The sequence below is a fragment of the Delphinapterus leucas genome, chromosome 15, assembly GCF_059928025.1.
Source record: "Delphinapterus leucas isolate spDelLeu-1000000601 "Yukka" chromosome 15, BTC_Dleu_Yukka2, whole genome shotgun sequence".
Classification (NCBI taxonomy): domain Eukaryota; kingdom Metazoa; phylum Chordata; class Mammalia; order Artiodactyla; family Monodontidae; genus Delphinapterus; species Delphinapterus leucas.
The window spans coordinates 65,867,602-65,891,934 of record NC_143143.1 but is presented as its reverse complement, the minus strand read 5'-3'; the positions used below and the strand labels follow the sequence as shown (position 1 = coordinate 65,891,934).

Here is a 24,333-nt window from a genome sequence, read left to right as displayed (position 1 = left end):
CTGCCCAAGATGCCTGCCTGGCAGGGCCAGGTCCCCTGGCAAAAAGAGGCTGAGTGCGGAGGAGGGCGACCACTGGTTGGAGGAGCTGAGACAGAATAAGCAGCAGTGGCCTGGAGGGGGATTGCCCATGCTAGGAAGGAAGACACCACAAGGGCCCTGCAAGATAGGAGAAACTCTGAAAGTACCACCTAAGAGAAAGAGCTAGCAAGTGGCACCTGTCACACAGATACTCCTGGTGCCAGACAACATCTGCACTAGCGACCTTCCCCTCCCCCTGGAGGAACCAGAAATGGCCACGGATGAACAAGGAACAGAGAAGACACTCACCACCACGCCCAGCTCCCCACTGTGGGCTTCTGAGCCTAGTCAGGCCCTAGCTGCAGGTGCATGAGGTCTGAAGTAGATGAGACTGATGTTTTGAAATGAGACCAGACTCTCAATACCTGAAAATGAGACTGTTCCTTAAGGTCTAAAAATGCCTGGAAAAGCTCGGGGATCTGCCCAGATATCAGCCATGATTTGAAAGGCAACAGTGAAACAAAGTGGTTTCTTGCTCTGCCCCCTGCCTTTGCAGTTTTCAGTCAATAAGCTGGTTTCTTGTGTATAGAATATCCATAAGATTCAGGCTCATTTATTTATATCAAACACCAATTGACCGCTTGAAACATGTGGTTTTCCTACAATAATCCAACCTCTGTGCCTTTGATTGTCAGGAGGCTCAGAGTCAAGTCTGAGAACCAGTAAGAACAGCTACACCTGTCAGCTCCTACCATGTGCAAGGGCCCGCCTAAACCTCTCCAGGCACAGCCTTATTTCATCTCCCCTGAGAGCTCGCTGGGGTCTGGCTTATGCCTCAATTTATACATGGGGAAACTGAGGCTCAGGGAGGAAAACTCTCTAGTCAGAGTGAGATCGAAGTTCTCTCTACTAAGCCAGAAATTGTGCTATGATCTTCCTGGGTCTTGATGGTCATGGCTTGCTCTGGGACACAGGGTCCCCTTTTTCTCTGATCGTGCCTGGGTTATTGTCAGAGAACTTAGAGCAAGTATCAGAAAGGATAGGTTGTCCCTGACTGTGAATATGAGAGAAACCTGCAAACCCACCCCTTTGAGAAGGCTCAATGCAGATCCCATCCTCTTCCCTGCAGGGGCCCACCCTCCCCACAGGTTTGCCTACCTGAACTAATCCAAACAGGTAAGTAGGGCTTCAGTAAGAGCCAGGGTCTAGAGAGTCAGGGGCAACCAAGTATCTCACAAGCTCCAGCCCTCACGACCCCCTCACCCCATCCCCAGTGTTGACATCTGCCTCTGTGACAGCCCCCCACCCCCCACTGCTGCCATTTGAGCTCCAGTTCACCAGTTGGTGGGAAGTTCAGCCCCAAGGCCTCCTGCTTTTGCTGGCCACCCCTCCAATCCTGGCTCACCAACCATGGATTCCTCCCCACCTCCGGTCCACCAGGAGCGGTCCCAGCGGTCCCCCATCTCGGTACTCACTCGGAAGCGTGCGACTATTGCTGAGGCTGCCGGTGCTGGGAGGGGGGGAAAGGGACTGCAGGGAAACACTGTCCTCTTCCTGCGAGCAGCCCGCCTGGATGGCGCGCAGGTAGCTGTGGCTGCGGGAGCGGAAGTAGCTGGGCAGCGGCAAGTCTAGAGCCTCCGCCGCGGTCGACTCTGCTTCACTGCAGGCCGACTCGCAGGCTGCCTCATACTGGTCGCTCAGATCTGCCTCCCGTACCTGTCAGGGCAAAAGCAGGCATCAGGGGCCGGCTGTGCCCACTGGGGAGGGATGGGGTGCTTGGTGGTCGGCTCAGCTGCAGAGCTGGAGTCTGTGGGGCCTCAACTCGGCCCACCCTCCTGCTCCCGTCTCACTTAGGACACGGGATGGGCAGATGGAGCCCTTAAGAAGTATACAGACTCTCTCACCTCTTTGGGCCTCAATCTTCCCATCTCTACAATGGAGGAGAAACTAGTAAATATACTTTCTAGGATGTTAGCTAGGTTATATCTTGTGTGTCCAGACTGATTAACTAATAGATTTTGAGGTCATATCTGAATTCAGCCAGAAAGAAGGCTATAGTCAGTAACGTCTGCCCTGGATGTTGGAATGGGGAGGTGGCAGTAGGTGTGCTAGATATTTACCATCTTATGGCCCAATTCCTTCATTTTTATAAGCAAAGAAACTGAGGGCTACTGAGGGGAAGATACTTGCCAGTTGTACCCAGTGAGGAAGTAGCAGAATCAATACTGCAAATGTATATTTAAGGAAGATTAATCTAGCCCTGGTGAACAGAATGGATGTTGGATATAGGGTCTGGAATGGAGGCAGAGGCCAGAGATGAAGCTGATGCAATAGTCTGGTGAGAGAAAATAATACTGGAATGAGGGTAGTGGCAGTGAGGATTGATCAGTCACATCTGCCATGGACAGTGCGGAGAATGGAGGTATATATGCTATTTGCCATCTCACATCTAGTTCAACCTCATCTGGATGGTTTCCAAGTGTCCCTCTAGAAACAAGATCCTACAAATCTGCAGCTGGGGGTGTGAGTGTAGAGGGGGCTCACCATACATACACTCTCCAATGGTTCTGGAAGGGTCTGTCTGACCCATGTCTCAGGCCATCTTGGTACCTGGGGATCACAGAGTATAAGCTGAGGAGTCAGCTGGCTAAAGATGGACACTGGGTGGGGGTCCGGGAAGACACCTGGGCTACACGGGAGGGGGCAAAAGTTGACTGAACACCATGTGGAGGAAAAGATGAAGCTGGATATAGGGCCACTGTGCCCTGGACCCGGCTGTGTGACCTCAGGCAGGCCAGCACTATTCTCTGGATCAGTGTTTCCCTATCTAAATGGACTAGAATGCCTGTGGACTCGTCTGGCACTGCATCAGGTAGAACGACTGGATGGATCATCACCCAGTTTTTTTTCTGGCTGCACCGCGTGGCTTGTGGTATCTTGGTTCCCCGACCAGGGATTGAACCCGGGCCCTCGGCAGTGAGAGCGCGGAGTCCTGAACACTGGCCTGCCAGGGAATTCCTGATCATCACCCAATTTGGAGTATATGTTTGGAAAGGTCTAAATTTGCTCTGTTCAATATGGTAGCAACTAACCATGCGTGGCTATTTAGGTTTAAATTAATTAAAATAAACAAAATTCAGTTCCTTAGTCACACTAGCCACATTTCACTTGCTCATGTTACCTTATTGGACAGCATGGACGATAGAACGCTTCCAATCATCACAGAAAATTCTATCAGACAGCACTGATAAATTAAAACGTAGTCCATGTGACATACCCAAAATTCACTTGGAGAGGGTATTAAAGAGATAGGTGTTTATCCTCCAAAGCTGCAACCTGAGGTATATTGAGAGGCCCCTGTGATTGCCAAAGGCGATGAGATCTTGATTAGGGATTGCACGGTAATGGCCCACCTCTGGAGCTAGACTGCCAGAGTTTCATTCCCGGCTCCATCATTTTCTCACAAGAGGAATATGGGCAAGTCACTTAACTGCTCTGTGCCTCAGTTTCCCCATCTGTAAAATGGGGGCTAATTAGAGACCAGATTTCACAGGATTGTGGTCAAGATGAAATGAGATCATTCATAATCACATGTTTCGAATAGAGTTGGGAAAACTAAGCACCTGATAACCTGTACCTGTTATTACAGGCAACTTTGTGGGGCAAGTGCAAAGATTTGTCAGTGTCGGTTAAGATGCTCCCAAGCTCCCAGGGAGAGGCCAGCTGGTTAGTGCTGTTGGTATGTATATCATTGAGGACGTACTATGTGCAGGGAACCGCCCTGGGGGTTTTATATGTGAACACATCACACCCTTATCACGAGGCTGTTGAAGGAAGGAAGAGGTCACCTGGCCCACCGTGGGCTCCCCAAAGACCCTCTGCAACAATGTGCCCAAGAAGAATTATGATATGAAGGTGGGAGGCACATGAGGCATTCGTGGCTGGAATCAGGAGATGTGGAGCCAGTCACAGTTCTGCCCTGTAGGCCGTGTGGCCTTGGATCAGTCCCTTGCCACTCCTGGCCCCAATGAGGACTTGGGCCCAGAGCACCTTCCCGGCCTCTCTATCTGGCCTTGGGGCTGGGGCCTGGGAGGGAGGAGAGGACCACCTCCAGGGGCAGGATGGGTGTGCGTGGGATGGGGCACCCTTAGGACAGGCAGACAGTGCCAGGACTGGCGTCGTCTTCACCACCTTTGGTAAGCTTGAAAAGTCTCTGCATCCATTCCAGAACCCTAACATCCTTAAAGGTCTTATTGGAACCCAAGAAAGGAGATAAGTCAGGGGATCTTGTGGCTGGGATGTGAAGGCCAATGACCCCAGCCCCTGATCTGTCCAAATGGAAAAGTCTCCCCAGGGCTTTCCCAGGCTTTGGGGGATGAGAGGAAGGAGGGAGCTAGAAGCTCTCAGGGTACACCTTCCTTTATCTTGGGGTTATTATTAAAAAAAAACATTTTTTTAATTCAAGTATAGTTGATTTACAATGTTATGCCAATATCCTGGGGTTATTCTTGCCCCATCCATAGATCCTAGCCCATTCTTTTCCATTTTTGAGAAGAGGAAACTGAGGCACAGAGAAGTGAAGCGATAGGGCCAAAGAGTGGAAGGTCCAGGCACCAACGTGATTCCTGACAGTATCTTCACTGGAGGGGGCTTTCCTGGTGCTGGCTCTGCTTGCACCTGCCTGGCTCAGGGGCCAGGACCACTGACGTGCCTGAGACGCAGCCCTGGCCTCTGGGATTGGGGGACAAGAGAATGGCAAACATACTGACCTGCTGCTCGTGGCCAAACAACTGGGGGATCAGGGAGGCCTGTCCAAACATCTGCAGGAAAGAGATGGGGGAGGGTTATGGGGAGATGGAGGCTGGGGGCTAGGGTTGGGTATTCAGGCCTGGCTGCAAGAGAACTTGTGGCTGGCTGGCCTAACCTCCTCCCCAGACTGGCTGAGGCCCAGTTGCTGGGAGGTCTTGGCTTCCTCCAGGGGTGGGAGGCTCACTCCTTCCGGGGCTGGGTGTTGTTGAAGACTTGTAATCTGCTGTTTATAAGTCTTTCTCCTGGGTTGGCTTCTGGGACCATGGATGTCCTGTCTGCTGCCTCTCACCTGGGCAGGCAGCTCCCAGGATGTACAGATTAGGGACAGAGCCCAGAGACTTCTCTTCCCTGGTCGGGGCTTACACAGTCCAGTGACTGGTGGGAGCGGGGTTTCTTCTGGCAGGAGTTGAGGCCTCAGAGACACAGACAGAACTGGACATCTCTGACTTTGGGGCGACATCTGTGGCTCAGGTCACTCAAGCTTCATGGGATGAGGGTGTGGGAGTTCAGAGGATCCTGGGTTAAGGGAGAGCTGGGGCTGGGCAGGGGGTAGTGGGAGAGACCTGCTGGGGTCCCCAGCCTGGCTCATTCCGTGTACCTTTTCGTGTAGCCAAAGGACAAAATTGTTCCAGGTGTCAGGGCCAGGCAGGGGATGGAGACGGTGCGTGTGAGAGAGACAGACAGACCCAGAGAGAAACATGGAAATGAGACACACTGGAGAGAATCAGAGAAAAATGTGAATGAGGGGAGAGAAAAACAGAGGGAGACAGACACAGACCGACAGGGAGACTGAGGGATGAGAGAACAGGCAGGATGGGAGAGACAGGGAGGGACGCCATCCATTCAGCAAACCTACGTGCCCTGTGCCATGTGCTGGGGACTCTGTGGGGACAAGACAGCAAGGTCCCCGTCTGCAGGGAACTCCCAGTCTTAAGAGTGAGACAGACATCAACTAACAAGTATAATTCCAGATAGTGAGAAGTGCTGTCAAGAAAATTAAGCAGAGTAAGGAAACAGGGCCCCGGGGACCCCCTGAGGCAAGCGATAGGGCAGGTTCCTCTGAGGTGACATTTGAGCCAAGACCTGGGACACGGAGAAGAACCAGCTGTGCAAAGGTCTGAGAGAAGATGCCTCTGGGAGAGGCAGGAGCAAATGCAGGGGGCCTGGGGCAGGAATGAGGTGTGTGAGGGGCAAAAGGGGGCCAGAGTGGCTGGAGCAGAGTGAGTGACAGAGCAAGTTGGGGAGCACATCTGAGAGGGAGGCCGGGCTTCACAGGTCTGGCTTTCACTAGGGTGAGGCGGAAGCCATGGGAGGCTTCGGAGCAGGTGACGTGATTTGACTTCTGTCTTTTACAAGCTCCCTCTGGCCGCTGAGAATAGATTGGGGGTGGCAGGCCCGGAGTCCAGGACAGGACAACGTCACAGGTGAGACTTGGTGGGGCCTGGATGAGGATGGTGGGGTGGAGGGTCCCCTGGCCGGGGGTGGGGGGATCTCCCTCTCCCCACATCTGAGGTCAGTCTCCTTGGAGCGTGGGAACGACAGTGCTGAGGATGGGGGCTGGGGCGGGCTTGGCCGGGCCAGGAATATGGGGTGGTAAGGAGCTGGAATCCGCAAGTTTTAAGCAGTCCGTTAGCCCAGGCCGTGGGGCTGCACACGGCGGGACCTGGGGCCTGTTCCTGCCCAGAGAGGTGGCTGGGTCTGCACCTGGCTGCCTCTACTGCCCCACTGTGCTACTATTGGCAGATGTCTGCCCTCTCTGGGCCTCGTCTCCCCATCCACACCATGGGGGGAGCCCTCAAGCCTTGACTGGTCGTCCCTTTGCAAACTGTAAAGCACTGTGCACAACACGGTGGGGGCTGAGGTCCAGGTCTGGGTCTGACAGCCCTAGATCTCTGCCCAGCTTTGCCTCTTCCTAGCTGTTGTGACCCCCCTATTCAGTTTCCTCATCTATGAAATGGGCATATGGATGATACCTGGGGGTGGCTGTGAGGGATCAAGGAGCTAGCTGATGGTCAAGAGAATTAATACTACAGCACAGCGTGTTCACCGCTGTTAGTGGCAGAGCTGGCTGGGCCCTGGAAGTCCAACTATCCACTGATCAGGTGGGACATGGAGGTCCAGAGTGGAGAAGCAACTTGCCCGAAGTCACACAGCAAGATGACAATGCTAACCATCAAGGGAGCCACCCTTTGCTGAGCACATTATGTTTGTTATCTCATTGATTCCTCACAACACTTTGAAATAGGAATTATCACCCTCCGATGGTAAATCAGGAAACTGAGGCTCAGGGAGGGGGTGTTTGGTCCTGGGTTCATACTGTCAGTGACAAGACTGGGACTCAAACCCAGGTCTCCAGTACCCTATCCTCAGGGCTCCTGGGTCTAAGGCAGTGGTATGGCCCCTTCCTCTGGGCCCACAGCTTAGGCCATCAGTGTGAGGCCCTGTGACTGCTCTCCAGGCACAGGACAGTCAGTGGGGAAGAGACACACACAGGCAGCTTCAGGAACAAAGACCGAACAGAAGCACAGGGCAGATATTCGGGGCCACTCAACAGAGGCTGGACCTGGACGTCTGTCCTTTTCCTGGGTGGGAGTTGGGGCTCTCCCAAGCCCTCTGACCTTCTGGCTGCCTGCCACCCTTACCTGGCTGATGCAACTGGAGTCGTTGAGGCTGTCGCTGACGGGGTGGTAGTCCTCCTCCCAGCTCGGACACTTGGAGGGCAGCAGCATATCCACTGAATCCAGGTGGTCCAGACTCCTGGTGGGGATGGGGAGCAGATGGGGCTCAGCCCACCCTTTGTTCAGCATGGGAAACTGAGGCCCAGAGGGGGAAAAACGGGCCAAGGTTATCCAGTGGCAGAGGGTAAGATGGAAGTCACTGCCATCCCGGGTAGTTTGGGGGGTGATGAGCAAGGGGAGAGCTGCTCCCAGCTTTTGGAGGCCTTGTGAGTCTGGAGGGTGCCGATGGCCCTCACCTGTTATGCCCACTGCAACCGCGAGGTGGCAGCACAAGCTTGCTCTTGACTGTTTCAAACCAGGGGTGGGCCACACCAGCTCGATCCTACAGCCCCCTCCTCTGCAGGCCTGGGGCAATTCCAGGGGCTGGACAGAGGAGATGGGTCCAGGCCCACAGCCTTGACCTCCGGCCAGGGCTGCCCAAAGGTCATCAGTTTTGACACAATGTCCAGGTAGCCTCCACCAGGCTTCTGAAGACTCACCACTTCTCCCCATAGCCCTGGCTCTTCAATCTTTCTCACATCTACCTGACCCTGGGCCTCCCCCTCCCCAACTCCCCTGCTCTGGAAATAAGGTCCAAGCCGCCAATAGCTCAGGGCCTTGACATAGACAAACTTGGATTGGAATCCAGCTTCCTCACTGGGTGACCCTGGGCAAGTCGTCGCCCCTTAAGTCTCAGTTTCCTCACCTATAAAGTGGGGGATGTCACTGTGCCTGCCTGCTGGGGCTGTAAGGAGGTTTCAGTGATGCAGATTCAAGGGCACTGGGGCAGGCACAGAGCCCAGAGCGCAGCAAGGGCTGACAGATGGCCCGCATTACTGTTACTACAGGAATACTCCTTTTATTGCACTTCACTTTACTGCGTTCTGCAGAGATTGTTTATTTTGTTTTTCTCTACTTTTCTTTTTAACAGATGGAAGGTTTGTGGCAACCCGGAGTTGTCAGGTGATGGTTAGCAGTTTTCAGCAATAAAGCATTTTAAAATTAAGGTATGTACTTTTTAAAAGACATAATGTTATTGCACACTTAGACTATAGTGTAAACATAACTTTTACATGCACTGGAAAACAAAAACATTTCGTGTGACTCACTTTATTGCCATGTCCACTTTATTGCGGTGGTCTGAGGTATGCCTGTACTACTATTATCAATTCCCTCTCATTCAAGGCCTGGGCCCTGGTCCTGCCCACCCCTCCCACCTCCATGCCCACAGGTTATTCAAGGAATTGCAGGATCTCAGGAGTAGAAGGGGTCTTAGAGATCATCTAGCTCAGCCCCCTTCACTTAAAGCTAGGGAAACTGAGGCTCAGAGAGGGTGAGACCTAGGAATGGCTGGCTGGTGGTGTCCTGAATTCCCACCTGGAGGCCATTCCCTGCCTCTGTCCCAGCCAATGAGACTCCCTGCTTCAGTCTACTGTCACCTGCCCTGCTCTATTCCCTCTGCTGCAGTCCTCCCAGGCTACCTCCTCCAATGAAACTCTGGCTCTTGCCCCCAGGAGTAGAAGAACTAGGGGCTAAGTTTGTTTCCTTTAACTGTTCCAAGTCCTTTGTCTGTTTCTGACTTGCTTTTGCTTCTCTCCCTCAGTGGGTTCTGAATCACCTACACCAACTTTCACCTGTTTTGCACTCATTCTTTTCTGTTCTAATCCCCACGGTGACTTCTGCATGTGAAAGGCTCACTTCTCTAACATGTTAATTGTTGCTTCCTGTGTGCACGTGTTTCATGTTCCATGCTTTCACTAACTCTTCCCAGTCTTAAAGCAACAGGATGGGGCTCCATTGGTGGAATGCAGGCCGGGGGATGGGACAGGTGAAGGCTGTCTATCTCCCTTTCACTTCTGGATCCTCCCTCATCCCCAATCTCGGAGCTCAACTCAGGGGTCAATTACAGGGGCACTGGCAGAGGGGGCTCTGGCCTTCCCTGGGCAGTGCTGGCACAAGGGGTGGGCTCACTAAGGGCAGGGTTTTCTAACTGAAGAAGAGGGTCTCCTGGGGCAGTTCCCCTGTACGAGTGGAAATCATCTGGGGATGTAGCTCCCGTGGGCAGGTTTTACCCGGGCCAATCACTCCGGAGAGACTCCCCTTATGATTTACCAAAGGATAAGGCTCACCTGTGGTCAGGACTTAACTGTGGGGGGCTTATGGGGTGGGTTCACCAAATGGCAGGGCTCTCCGGAGTCAACTCATCAAAGTGCAGGGGCCAACCTAAGGACGAAGATCTCAGGAAGGGGGCTAACCGGAAGGAGGGTTCACCTAGGGGGCCTGGATCATTGGGGCTGGGGCTTCACCTGGGTCTGAGGCTGGAGGGCAGGATTCATCTGTGGGGCTGGGATCTCCGGGCTGGCGGCTGAAGAGGAGGAAGGCGAGGTTCCCAGGGGTGGGACATACCTGTGAAGGGCTCACCTAGAGGGCAAAGCTTGCCTGTGAGCCAGGGCGGTACGAGTGTAAAGAGGCTTTCCCAGAGGAGCGCTCACAAGTGGGCGGTGCCCCAGTGGAGCAGGGTAAGCCTGCGGGCGTGGCTCACTTTAAGGGAGTGGTCCCCTTAGGGAGCAGGACTCACAGGTGACCAGGGCTTCTGGTGCGGGGTTCCCAGGGGGCAGGACTCACTGGTGAGCAGAGGCTTCCTGGGGCGGGACTTGGACTTCGGAGAGGCTCTCCCACGGTGGGGCTTCTGGGGGCAGGGCTGGCCTGCGGGCGCGACTCTAGGGGGCGGGACCGTGCGCTCACCTGCGGGGATTGCTCTGCTCTCCCAGCGACTGCTGCGTGGCCCTCAGGTAGCTCTGGCGCCGCGCCGCCGTCTTGGGGGAGGGCTTGGGGCTGCCGCCGGACTCGTCACTGTCCTCGTCGCCCATGGCCTTGATGTAGCTGCCGCTGCGCATTCGCCGGCAAGGGATGGGGCCCTCGCCTGTGGCGTCCGCCTCGCGCGGGGACAGCAGCGAGGTGGTCCATTCGCCGCCGCCTCCGGGCACCTGGGGTTGGGCGGACAGCCCTCAGCAAGGGTGGCTCAGGGGGCAGCGCACACCCCCAGCGCGCCGCCGGCCACCCAGCCTCGGGCTCATCACCTGGGGAGTGAGCTGCACGCTAGAACCCCCATCTCCAGGCCCCTGAAGCTCCCTCGCTGCCCACCTCGGGGAATTCGGCCTTCGGTGCTGGGTACTGCCACTAAAGGCACCCATGAGCAGGGCAGAGCCGGGGCTGGGAAGGATACCTGGGTTCCAGAGCCAGTTCTGCCGCAGCTTCACTATGTGGCCTTCTCCAGCCTCAGATCTCCGTGGATCCCAGGCTGAGTGTGCCCCAGCAAAACCGTCCAGACAGGATGATCACAATGGCTTCCACTGCAGCTACCCTTCTGAGCAACCCCTGTGTTCCCATTACTTCCCCTGCTATCTCAGTGGATGGCTTATGATCCCACTGCCCGGATAAGAACAGCAGGCTTGAGAGAGGTCCCTGGACCCTAGGATGGTGGGGGAGGATGAATCAGGGGACCCTAGCACATCAGTACGGAGGTGAGGTCTTTGGGGCCAAACAACATTCCTCATCCTACAGGTGGGTAAACTGAGGTACAGAGAGCACAAGGGCTTTGTGGGGTCTGGCAGCCATGTGGTGAGCTGGAAAAAGCGCTCAGTGTTCCCATCTGAACTCCAGGGACCCCATCTGTGGAAGGGGGCTGTGATAAGGGTAAGGTCACAGCTGTGAGGGCAGCCCTGGTCCTCAGTGGTTACAGTGGCAGAAACCAACTGAGGGGACCTCCCCTGCCCTTCTGAGGCCAGGCTCTGCCAGCTGCTCCGGGACAGCACACACTGTCTACACTCTTGTTCACTTGATACCCACCGATGTGTCCACACAGTGGATATTCACCTCGTTATGGAGTATGCTCATCTCAGCACTCACACGTACCTCAGCCCGAGCACAGGGTGAACACGCCGTGCCATGTGCATGCACCTCAGAGAGCAAGCATACCCTTTCCCCGCACACCCCTCTCCCCAAGGATGCAGCCCAGCCACTTCATCATGTGCCCGCCCCTCAGTGAGTGCACAACGTGAGCACAGAGCGCACACGCCTCCTCACGTGCACACCAGCCACCACTGCACTGCGGACACATCTCAACTTGTCCCTCCTCACCATGTCCCCGCCTCAACACATACAGAGCACACACCTTCACTGGGTCTATATGTCACCGCGGACACCCAGGCACACGTGTTTCTCAACGTACACAGCACACCCATTCTTCGCCATGCCCACAAGTGCACACCACACTCCCCAAGTCACCACGTCTGCACAGAGACCACGTTCTTCTCAGTTCCCACGTTGCCAGTGGCTGATTCTTGGCTGAGGGAGGGTCCCTGCCTGGGATTCCCATCCCAGGTCCCCGACTCCTGCAGCTTTCCCATTAGCACCCTCCTCCCCAACTGACTGCCCAGCCAGTCACCAGGACCTGCACATTCTACCCCAAACCATTTGCTAGTCCATCCTTCCTACCTGCACCCGTCCCTTGGGAAGGTGGCTTTGTATATCCCTGCTCAACACCTGTTGCTTCCCCAGCCCTTACCCACCTACTTCCTGTTGAGCAAGGAGGCAGCACCACTCCAGGGCCTGCAGGGCCACCGTTTCACGGTGTTTCTGAAGCATTTTCACGTGATCAGACCAAACCATATCATTTGAGAGGGAGCTAAGTCACACACCACCCCCTCTGATGTTTCTAAGCTAAGGAAGTAGATTGAGAGCCACAAAAGCCTTAAATATATAAAATAGTGCCTAGATTTCATTTCCCTCCTATTGAAAAAAATAGCCTCCTCCCCCCATAGTCTCACTGTCTTTGTTATTGTATATGGAATGACAAGAACTCAGGTCAGACTTTGATGTTCATCTGGTTCAAAATGCATCTAATGGGGCTTCCCTGGTGGCACAGTGGTTGAGAGTCCACCTGCCAATGCAGGGGACACGGGTTCGTGCCCCAGTCCAGGAAGATCCCACATGCCGCGGAGCGGCTGGGCCTGTGAGCCATGGCCACTGGGCCTGCGTGTCTGGAGCCTGTGCTCCGCAACGGTAGAGGCCACAACAGTGAGAGGCCCGCGTACCACAAAAAAAAAAAATGCATCTCATGGGTTCCCAAAGGTTGGCCAGGCCTGTGCTGACACACCCTCCAGGATGAGGGACTCACTACCTACTGAAACAGCCCCTTCCATCTGCAGGTGAACCGAAATCTACTTCCTGTAACTTTCACCCACAGCTTGGGCTCTGGTACCGGGAGCCACCCAGTTCTCAGCCACTCACCCTGCCCTTGAGAGAACCAGCACAAGTGTAGCAGCAGAGATGTCTCTGAGCCTTCTGCCACTTTCCAGGAGTGCAGCCTTCATGCATAATAAGTGCCTCAATAAACATTAGTGTTTGAAAGAAAAAAGCTAGTCCCCCAAACTGATTTAGGGCCTCGGGGCTCCTGCAGTCCCCCTGCTCATCTCCATCACATTCCGCTCATGCTGACAGGAGTGTCTGCTCATGTGTCTTTCTCTCCCAGCATCCTGATAATCGGGACTATGTCTTATTTATTTCTCACTCTATTCATTCAAGGGTCCATCTGTTCATCTACCCCTCTCTCCTCTCATGTTTCTTGAGCACTTCCTGTATGACAGACCCTGTCTTGGGCCCTGGGGACACAGAGCTGCACCAGATATGGTCCCTATCCTCAAGGAGCCCCCAGTCTGGGGGCAGTACCAGGCAGGAGGCTGGCAAGCAGAATGCCGTGCAATTGGTCCTCGGAGGGGATAGAAGGCACAGCTTCCATATTTTTCTTCTAAAGCGAAGGGACATGTTTTGGTTCCTACTCAGGGCTGGTCTCAAAAGGGTCCTAATCAATGTCTGCTGAGATCATGACCAGTGGAAGGAATCCTCTTACCAGCAAGATACCACCAGCCACCCATTTCCTAGGCGAGTCAACAGAGGCCTGAGTGAAACAACTTTCCAAGTCAATCTGTGACAGAGCTGGGCCTCAAACTGGTGCCTTCCCCACAATCCCTCACCCCACCCTGACCCTGGCAGGGACCCACCTGCAGGTAATGGTAGGCAAGACCTTGGTGGCAGGATTTGGACTTTAGCAGGCTCTTATCCAAGGTGGCTGAGGTCTTCTGGCAGACCTCATGGGCGTGGCTGAGGGTCAGGGTGGACCAGGAGCCCCGCTTGACATAGTTGGTGTCCGCGGCCACCCCAAGGCTGGGGCAGGTGGCCGGGGGTGCCGGCGGAGGTGGCGGGGCGGTCAGCTCGGCGGTGTTGTTCTTGGCGGCTCTGAGCATGTGCCCACTGATGGTGTTGTAGGCGTGTGTGAAATAGCGTGGCTGGCTGCGCTCCGTCTGGCGGCCTAGGGTCATCAGTCCAGAGGCTGGGCCACCGCTGCGGAACGTGCCACCCTCACCATCCAAGTTGTCGTCGGAGCTCCACCAGCCCGAGATGTTGGAACGGCTGCGCCGCTTGGGCTCCCCGGCCTTGGCCCGCTCCTTGCTCTTGGCCCTCCGGCCCTTGCCGTCCTCCAGGCCACCTTTCTTGCCGCCATTGCCGCCGACCTTGCCTGCCGTGCCCTCCAGGGAGGGCGCCTTGGTGAAGAAGAGCCGCTGGACCGAGTGGACCAGGTGGCGGATGCGGCCAGGACTCTCGCCCCGGGCCTTGGCCTCCCCGCGGGGGAACTGGAGAGTGCTGAAGCCATCGCGGTGGATAGGCAGCTGTTTCTCAAACTGGTCCAGGAGGTTGGCGGGCAGCCGGTTGATCTTGGTGGCCTGGGCGTGGCTGGGGAAGGGGCTCTCCTCTGGCACCTCGAAGTGGGAGTTGTAGTGGATGCGGGGGAAGGTGCTGCTCGGTGGTGGCAGCTGGTTGTTGAGCGGGAAAAGCCCGTCCCCTGGCAGAGCATTCTGCCCGGGGAAGCGAGCCTCGCGGGCGAAGGCCTCCGTGGGCGATAGCAGGTAGGGGTTTCGATCAGGCCCTGCGAACAGGGGCTCGTGTGGTGGGTCCAGGCTGTCGGACAGGTGGCGGGGGCGGCTGTCACCGAGGCCTTTCATGATCCCGGCCCTCGGGGCAGGGGCCGTCGCCCTAGCGCGTTGCCCGGGTCTCCTCTCCCGGGCAGCAGCTAATCTGGGGAGAGAAGACGGACAGGCGTTAGCTGGATTTGGAGGGGATAGGATGCTGGGAAGGTCAGCCAGACCCCCGCAGATCTCAAGGTTGGGAGGATTTCTGAAGACTCCTGGCCTGCCCTTAACATTGTGGGTCGGGAATCACGAGTACAAATGGAGACCCACATAGCATATGGATAAATAAAAGCGACACCTCAGGCTAGCAAGACTTTAAACAAAATATGTTCTACTCTCCTACCTTGACGAACATATTTTCACAATAACCTGGAGAGCCAGGTTCGAACTCAGACTTCTTGGTCTCCTCCGAATTCCATGGCAGCATGTGGGCAGGGGGAAGCTGCCTGCCCGCCCTTTTCCTCCTGTCTCTGACTCTGTTCCTCACCACGAGGAGCCCCACCCATGCGTGCACCCCCAGCTCACTCCACATGCCCCCCAAACAGCCACCCCTCAGCCCTAGGGCTGGTCCCACTGGCAGTGTAGGCCACCATGGGAGGATCTGTGCTGGCCCTGGAAGCAGGCCTGGGGTCTTTGGGGCAGGGAATTCCAGGCTGGGGTCTGCCCAGGGTGCAGAGTGTGGTCGAAAGGGGGATGTAGGCTCTGGGTGGGCATGTTCCCTTGGCCCCTGAACATTCCTTGCCTCGTGGGGAACAACAAGGTTGAGAGAGGGCCAGAGAGGCCTCCTAAAGAGTGGGGCCTGGGGCCGGGGCCCCTCTTACCCAGGTCTGAGGGTAGTACTGTCCACCTCTATTTTAGCAGAAGAATCCTTACGTCAAAATGTAAACCCTCTGTAAAAACCCACTCTGTCCTCAACAAAAGTCTACTGAGTGTGACCCCTGGGCTAGAGGCTGGGGGCTGCAGTCATCAGACAGGCCAACAAGCCCATCAGCCCATCCTTTCCTACTGGGATGAATCAATGACACCTGGCCTGGGACAGAGTTCCCAGCAAGTCAACAGCAGGAGCATATCCTCAGGATGGTGTGTAGGTGGAGCCATTGTGCCTCAGTTTCTCTATTGTAAAATGGGCCTTCCAGCCAGAACCATCCTGGAAATGCCAGTCTCAAACTTCGGTAAGTCCCTTTCCTTTCTGGGCCTCAGTGTTTCCATCTGTACCATGGGGCACAGGGGGAGGTCAGCAAGCTTTCTTAGCCCTGGACCCCACTAGTCATGCTTGGAGGAGTCCCAAGGCTTGGTCTGGCCTGTGTGCCTGGTGTGCTGAGGATCTGCAAGGAGTTGGTATGGCTGGAACGGAGCAAGTGAGGCCAAGGGCACTGGGGACAGAGGATATCTCAGAGGGGTTGGGCCAGAGTGGACGGGCTCCGGCTGAAGCCAGGTACGGGAGGCAGAATGATGGCTCCCAAGATGCCCAGGCCTAATCCTCAGAACCTGTGATTATGATACTGTACATGTTAAACGGGACATTGCAGATATGGTTAAGGATCTTGAGATGGGGAGATTTCCTGGATTATCTGCAGGGGCACAACCTAATCACATGGGTCCTTGTCAGAGGGAGGCATGAGGGTCAGAGTCAAAGAGGGAGATGTGATGACGGAAGCAGAGGTCAGAGTGATGTGGGGCCATGAGCCGAGGAAGGCAGGCAGCCTTTAGAAGCTGCAAGAGGCAAGGAGTCAGATTCTCCCCTAGAGCCTCCAGAAGGAATGCAGCCCTGCGACCCATTTTAGACTTCTGATCTCTAGAGCTGTAAGATAATAAATCTGTGTGTTTTAAGCCACTAAGTTTGTGGTAATTTGTTACAGCAGCAATAGGAAACTCATACACCAAGCATAAGTTTAGGTGTCCGAGACACCCTCCCACCCCGCAGGGCAGCTCTTAAGGCAAAGCCCAGACCCCACCAAACACTGCATGAAAAACACTGGCCTAGGTGAAACCCCCATCTTATAGATGGGGAAACTGAGGCCCTCTGAGGGGAAGAACTTACCCAAGATCACATAGTGGGTTCAGTAGCTGAGGCAGGGCTGAGACCCACAGCTCTTCCTATCCCTCTGCACAGCTGCCTTGCCACTGTCACTTGGAGCTTGCTGGCCCTACGACCCTCAGGGATCTGAGAATTACTTCCTTGGACCTAGCCATTTTCATGACCAAATGTGCCCCAAGGCTTCCTAAGCCCTGAGGCTTCTGCAGAGTCCACTGGCTGGAATTCTCCCCCTTCTCTGCCAGAGCCTCTCCCTGCCCCTGGGAGCCTGATGGACCCCACTCCTGAAGTCCAGAGCATTTTAGCAATGGTCCTTGTAGCTGAACAGTCACATCGGAAGCATCTCTGCTTCCACCAGGCGGCCTGTCAGAGCATTTATCCCCAGCCTGGAGAGGGAGTCTGCCGACACACATTTTTATCTTCATTACAACAGCCACATGTGGTGGGGGACCATTATCTCCATTTTACAGATGGGGAAACTGAGCCTGAGAGAAGCAGTTCTAGCCAAGGTGAAATAGGTAACTCAGGCTTCAGCCACCCCGTCAGTGTCCCAGACTGTCAAGTATCCTCCTCCATTCCAGCCCGCAGCAGCTCCCTCTGGGCAAACCTCTTCTTGAAGACAATTTCAGGCAAATGCAAAACCACCCGCATATCCCTCCTGCTCCTGGCCTCTTCTTGGCCTCCTTGCATCCCCTCAGGGCTGCAGTGTCCCTGGACTCAGAGGCCAGCCTCCTTGGCTCTCCAGCTGGAGAGCTGTGTGTGCAGCAATATGTCCTTGATGCCCACTCAAGTAAGGGCAATGATACTGAAAACTCAGGAGAGTTTGCAAACACAGCCCTCTGGCTCGCTGGCTAGGCAGGGGCCTGACTCCCTAGAAATACCAGAGGTGGAGAGGGCTGGTCACCAGGAGCAGAAGATAGCTGCAGAGCCCTGCCCCAGAAGTGCACACACTTCTCCTCCCAGACCGGGGCACCTTCTCCAGCCCTCCCAGGGAGAAGCTGGCTTCAATTTCATATGCCAGGCACTCCCGACCCCAGGAATCCAGAGTTGCCCCAGGAGGACCATGGGAACCTGGGCCCTGAGCCTCAGACTATGCATCTGCCAAGTGGGGCCAGAGGAGGAAGTGAGGGAGGGGGTAGGAAAATGCTTGGTGAACTGTGAAGCGCTGGCACATCCTCATTCCCTGGGGGACAAACCCTGCCCTCAGTCCTGGTGGTCTTGATGATGAGGTCCCTTGCTTGGCTTGTCGGGGGAGGAGTTAGACAGGTCCCTGCGTTGGAGGTGCCTCTGGGATTAAAGGAGGGCGAGTGGGGGTTCCCAGCCTCAGGGAGACCTCTAGATACCAGCTAGAAACTTTAATGACCACAAGTGACCTCCGCTTTTCTTCCTGGGACTGAATCCTCATTGTTAAAATAGTCTCTGACTTCTGGGGCCCTGCGTGTCTATCCTTCTACCCCACCTTAAATGCCGGTGCATCCCAGGGTTCTGAGAAGGCCCATAGTATCCCCCTATCAGTAAAATGCTTCAATGTCACCCAGTAGGGGCTCAAGCCAGACACCTTGGCACCTCCATGAATTCTTCCCTCTCCTGACCTTCCTTGTCTTTCCCCTCGTAACAGCTCCCACTGTGCCTGGAAAATGATTCAGGCTCAGTTCCTGTGGTCCAGGTGGAGCCAGTCCTATGCCAGAGCCCCAGGGGTAGACATATGACCCAGGCCTGGCCAATCAGAGTCCTGCATCCCTGAGTACTGACTGGCTCAGAGATGGGAACAGGATCCTTGTTAGCCAATGAGAGTCGGCCCTGGGATTATGGCTGAACTCTTGGGAAAGAAGTGTCCTCCTTCCTGTTAGGGCTGCTATCTTTGTCTGAGTGTCAGCCTTGAGTCCTCTGTCAAGATCTTGCCTGACGTCTCCGACATGAGAGTTAAGAGACTTTTTGCTGAAGTCTGAGTTCGGTTTCTGTGTCTTTCAACAAGAGCCTGATACAGACCTCATGTCCAATTGGTCACTACAGCAGTGGCTGTGGGTACCCCACCCGTATCTCCTGTGGCCTCATCACTGCAGTGCCCAACAGGCTGACTTCCAACTGTCACCATGTGCATCCCTGCCGGAGGGAGGGGGTGCTTTCTGTAGCAGCTGGAGCGTGCTCTGCTCACACATGGCTGGCAGGAACCGCCAGGGAATTACCCACCCTACCCCCTGCCCCATATGCCATCAGGCTGCAGCTCTCAGCCACTGACTGTTGGGGAGTTTGTGTATAAATACCCCAGGTCTTCCCCACTTGGGTGGGACAACTGAGGAATGGGCTCTACAGTCCTCAGTGGGATGGAGCTCCAGTTACGCACAGAGATCACTTGCCTGATAATGTTCCCTTCACTGGCCGCCTCCCTTCTCTGCCTTATCTCCCCCCTCCCACTCTGTACTGCCTGTTCCCAAATAAAGTACTTGCACTTGAATCTTTATCTTGGTCATGCTTCTGAGGAACCCCAACTACGACAGCCACAGCAATTCTGCCTCAGTTATATTTTCTGATGCCATCCCCTCTCTGTAGCCTCTGCCTATGTCACTGCCACCGCTCACCTGGAAAATCACAGCAGCCTTCTCCCTGGTCTCTCTGCATCCACTCTAAGACCCTTACAATCCAGCTTGCAAATTGCAGCTGGAGTGATATTTCTAAAACGCCAAAGCAATAGTGTTCTTTCCCTTCAGTGGCTTTCCATGGCTCTTGGGACGAACGCTCGGCTCTGAGCCTGGCATTCAAGGCCATTGGGGAGCTAGTCTCTGCAGACCTCTAAACTTCAGCTCCAGTCACGTGGCCTACTGGAGCTAAAGGAACTGCGAGACAAAGAGTGTCATCCTGGGGAAGGGACAGCATGAGGCCTCACAGCAAGGTCACTCCAGCCTGGAACCCAGGGCTCTTTACTCTTAACCCCACTGGCCCTCCTGAACTAGAGGGTGTGCGAAGGAAAGGGACCACGCTGGGGCTGCGTTGCCATCTGAGGAGTAGAGGGTGAGGAGGGTGGGGCAGCATGAAGAGGTGCCTCAGTGAAGAGTGGAGGTCCAAAAGACCCAGCGTGCTCTGGTTTCTGCCAGCTTCTCCAGCCTCAGCCTCGCTTCAGGACTGAGGCACTCACGTCTCCAGCTGCCAAGGGCACTGGCTGCTGACAGTTCACAGCCGGGTACCTGTTAAGACTTGCTCTCAGCCAAAGGGAGATGCCTCACCCAAGGTGATGCTTCTTCCCAGGGGCAGCCTGTGTCTAGTAATTGATTGATGTGCAGCCCCAAGGTCTGGCTTCCTTGTCCAATTCAGAACAAATGGGCCATCCCGGGCTTCCCTGGTGGCGCAGTGGTTGAGAGCCCGCCTGCCGATGCAGGGGACACGGGTTCGTGCCCCGGTCCGGGAAGATCCCACATGCCACGGAACGGCTAGGCCCGTGAGCCATGGCCGCTGAGCCTGCGCGTCTGGAGCCTGTGCTCTGCAACGGGAGAGGCCACTACAGTGAGAGGCCCGCGTACCGCAAAAAAAAAAAAAAAAAAGGCCATCCCAGCTCCAGAGCTTCCCCTGGGATTTACTGAGGCCTTTGTTGTAACTGCGTCTCCGTTCAACTCCTCCCCCTGCCCGATCCTGCGCTCCTCACCTGTCACAGGTGTTCCCAAGAGACTTCCCATGCAAACCTCAGAGTCTGTTTCCTGGGGAATCTGACCCTAAGACAGGGTGTAACTGGGTTCTACTTCTTTCTCTCCTTCCTGCGGGACAGTCGGTGATTTAATGACTCCTCCTAAGCCTCAGTTTCTTCTTCTATAACATGGGTATGAGGATCTTTACTTTTCAAGATTACGATGAGGATGAATTGTGGCGTCATACAGAAAGCCTCTAGGTGCTTGATAAATATAGTCATGCTCCAGCCCTCACCTCACTGTGCTTCTTGGGGGCAGGCCAAGGTGTCCAGTGTAGGATGTTGCACAGCTTAGTGGAAAGTGCATGCAACTGCACCGGGATTCAAACTCTGGCTCTGCTCTGTATTTGCTGTGACCTTGGACTGGTCCCTCTCTCTGGTCCCTCTCAGTTTCCACCTCTAGGCGGTAGAGGGTCTGCATGAGGGTGGTCTGGGCATCTGGCTACACAGATTCCCTCTGAGCTCTCTTGGTCAGGATTCCTGGAACTCTGGGTGCCAACCCCTCAGTCACCCGACACCCAGCGGTGGCAGGAGCCTCACCTTGGGGAAGTCTTAAAATAGGCAGGCCTCAGCCTTGCAAGGGAAGCGGCTGGCTGCCTTGCACTGCCTTTGTCTCTGAGCTATACTTAGGCCCATCCGGGTGCCAATAATTACCTCTCATTAATATAAGCTTCATTGCCCTCATGGAAACGTGGAGGAACCAGCCGAGCAGCTGCCTCCCCAAGAGCCCTCCCAGCTCCACAGAGCCTCTGTGTCTGCAGCCGCTACCCCCATCTGCACAGAGCGGGGCCTCCCTGCCCTACGCCAGCTCATCCTGGAGCCAGAGTTGGCCAGTGAGCATGGGAGAGCTAATCAGGGACAAGGTCAAGAACACAACCCAGCACGGCCCCTCCTGAAGCAAAACTCACTTGATTGAGCCATTTCCCTAATCTAGAACTTTCTCTGGATGCTCTTCCCTCCTCAGTCCAAACTCCTTGGTGTGGCAATCAAGACCCTTGCTGATCTAACCCCTTTTCAGACATTACCAGCCCCATTTCCCTTCTTCACAGCCCCTTCCTTTTTTTTTTTTTTTTTAACATCTTTATTGGGGTATAATTGCTTTAAAATGGTGTGTTAGTTTCTGCTTTATAACAAAGTGAATCAGTTATACATATACATATGTTCCCATATCTCTTCCCTCTTGCGTCTCCCTCCCTCCCACCCTCCCTATCCCACCCCTCCAGGCGGTCACAAAGCACCGAGCTGATATCCCTGTGCTATGCGACAGCCCCTCCCTTTAACCTGCCCAGATCTCTTACAATTTCCTACCTATATCTGAATTTGGTGCTACCCAAAAGGCTGGTTTCGTCTAAGGTCGCATTAACAGAGAAAGAGTCTAAATGAAGGGAGGGGATAGTCCTGTTCAATGCTGAGCCTTGCTGTTAAGAGAGAGAGAGAGACAGCTAGAGTGGGACATGGGAGAGCGAGTGGAGTGATGAAAGGCTGGCAATGATGTGGGTGGTATGGCCGAACATTCTGGCCAAACAGAAGTCCGTGGAGGATGGAGGCACTGCCTTAGGCCTCTGAAGGGATGATGTGTGGAACGGAAGGACGGGCTCTGTGGGGCCTCCAGGACCTTGATGCTACCTGGGATAGGGGTGGAAGTAGACAGAGGCAGGCTGTGTTACACTGTGGCTTCATCTCTGGGTAACCCTCCCATTTTCCTCCCACCTCTCTTGCCACACATGCTCTATCTCTTGCTGGCTTCCCTTCCTCTGACCTCTAAATTCTAGAGGAGCTGGGTGCCCCTTGCTTCTTTCTACACACCCTCTCCTGCTGATTGCATCCAGACTCGTGGCTTTAAACACCACCTATATCTGACAACTCCTCAATCACTGTCTCAAACACCAGACTCGTATCTCTAACCGCCTCCTTGACATCTCGCCCTGGATGTCTGATGGGTCCAAAATCAAATGTCTGATCTCCCCCCAACCCTGATCTGTTCCTCTGACAGTCTGGCCCAATTCAGCTTGCGACAACTCCATCCTCCTGCTAGCTCAGGTCAGAAACCTTGGAATCGGGACTTCCCTGGTGATCCAGTGGTTGAGACCCCGTGCTTCCACTGCAGGGGGTACAGGTTCGATCCCAGGTCAGGGAACTAGGATCCCACATGCTGTGTAGCACAGCCAAAAAAAAAAAAAAAAAAAGAGAAACCTTGGAATCATACTTGACTCCTCTTTCTCTCACCCCACCCCCTCATCCCATTCAACAGCAAATCCTTCAAAAACAACTCCACCTTCAAGATATCCCACAATCCCACCACTTCTCCCCACCTCCACTGCCCTGCCCGGGGCCAGGACCCCATTGGATCTCACCTAGACGATCTAAACTCCCATGGCCCTTAGACTCAAAGCCAATCTTTTTACTCTTCTTACTTCTTGCTTTTCCAACCTTATTTCCTGCCCCTACTCCCTTGGGCCTCCCTTCTGTTCCTTGAACACAGATCATTAACTCCCATCTTGGGGCTTTTGCCCTTACTGGTGCATCTGCCTGAAATGTTCTGCCCGCCTCTGACCACGTGTCTCCTCCTTCACTTCATCCAGATCTCAGCAACACAGGCTGCCTCCGCAGAGAAGCCGGCCCTGACCACCGTCCAAAGCAGCCCCTTACCTGCCAGCCCTTTCTTCTGTATCACCCAGATTTATGCCAGTGGAACCTGGGATAGCAGGGACAGGATCTGTCTTTGTCACTGCTGTGTCACTAGCACCCAGCAGAGGGCCTGGACTCAGCAGAGACTCATCAAGCTTTTGCTAAATGGAAGAGTGGCAGAAGGTCTTGGGGATGCCCAGAAACGATGAAGAAAGTGAGGCAGCAACGGGGTGGTTCGTTTTCAGCTCACGCTAATCAAAGTGACCCTTTCTTGACTGCTTACTGGATACCAGGCACTTCCCATTTGTGAGCTCATTTAAGCCTCACTGCAGCTCTTCCTGGTGGAGGTGATGAACCCACTGTGGTAGCCAGCCTCCAACGTACACCCCGGTGATCCCACCTCCTGATATTCACGTCACGAACAGCGTTGACTGTGTAACTAACACGATATTGTGGAAATGACCGAGTATAACTTGAGGTAGGTCAGAACAGACGCTGCAGCTTCTTTCTTGCTCTCTTGGATCATCGGCCCTGGGGGCAGTCAGCCGCCATGTTGTGAGGACACTCAAGCAGCCCTAAGGAGAGGTCCATGCGGGGAGGAACTGAGGCAGTCTGCTGACAGCCAGGATTCATTTCCAAGCTGCATGAGTGAGCCACGTGGAAGTGGATCCCCCAGCCCCAGTTAGGACTTCAGATGGCTGCAGCCCCAGCTGACAACTTGACTGCAACCTCATGAGAGCCCCTGCGCCAGAACCACACACTGCGGCTGTTCCTGGGTTCCTGACTCTCAGAAACTGTGTGAGATAATACATGTTTGTTGTTTTAAGCCACTGCTAAGTTTCGGTGTAATTTTTTTAATGCAGAAATAGGTAACGGATACATCCATGTTAGAGAGAAGCTCAAATGGCTAAAGTCACATGCTCTAGGCCTCACAGCTGGTAGGGGTCAGAGCCTGGTGCAAATCAATCTGACTCCTGAGCCCACATTCCAGGCTGAGGTTCCAGGATCCTTCCCATCTATGACACCTCCATTATCCTGATGGATTCAAGGTCTGAATTGTCTCCAGCCTAAGTCTGTGTCCATAGCAACTGTTTGAAAAGCATGACATTCAATCAACTGGTTGTTTGGTCAACAAGAGAGCAGGCGAGGGCTCCAGCAGACACCCCTGGATCAGGCTGCTCAGGACACGTGGCTGACACTGTCCCTACCTTGGGCCCCCTCCTCTGCTCAAAGCCGAATGCCTGGGCTGCCCACCCTGTTGGTGAACTCTGGACACGGGGCCCAGGATGTGGGCGCTGCAGCTCCTCTGAGGTAAGGGGCACAGATTTCGGGCTGAGGGGCTCTGTGGGGCTCTGTGCGGACAGGGCTGCTTACCGGGCCTCGCTGAGACCACACCCATTTAAACTGCCTGTCCTCAGCAGG

The 24,333-nt window shown here is 54.7% G+C and overlaps 1 protein-coding gene across 1 annotated transcript in view; it reads right to left on the bottom strand.

Moving 5' to 3' along the window:
* Positions 1 to 1,419: 1,419 nt before the first annotated feature.
* The window catches only part of LOC149747487 (disks large-associated protein 4-like), a 76,385-nt gene continuing 53,471 nt past the window's right edge, over positions 1,420 to 24,333 (bottom strand). Inside the window, exons 2-6 of the mRNA XM_089895431.1 lie at positions 13,607 to 14,678; positions 10,290 to 10,531; positions 7,470 to 7,584; positions 4,788 to 4,838; positions 1,420 to 1,734 (exon numbers count right to left, since the gene is read on the bottom strand). Of these exons, the coding sequence (XP_089751557.1) occupies positions 1,420 to 1,734; positions 4,788 to 4,838; positions 7,470 to 7,584; positions 10,290 to 10,531; positions 13,607 to 14,678 (1,795 nt within the window). The remainder of the gene's footprint in view (positions 1,735 to 4,787; positions 4,839 to 7,469; positions 7,585 to 10,289; positions 10,532 to 13,606; positions 14,679 to 24,333) is intronic.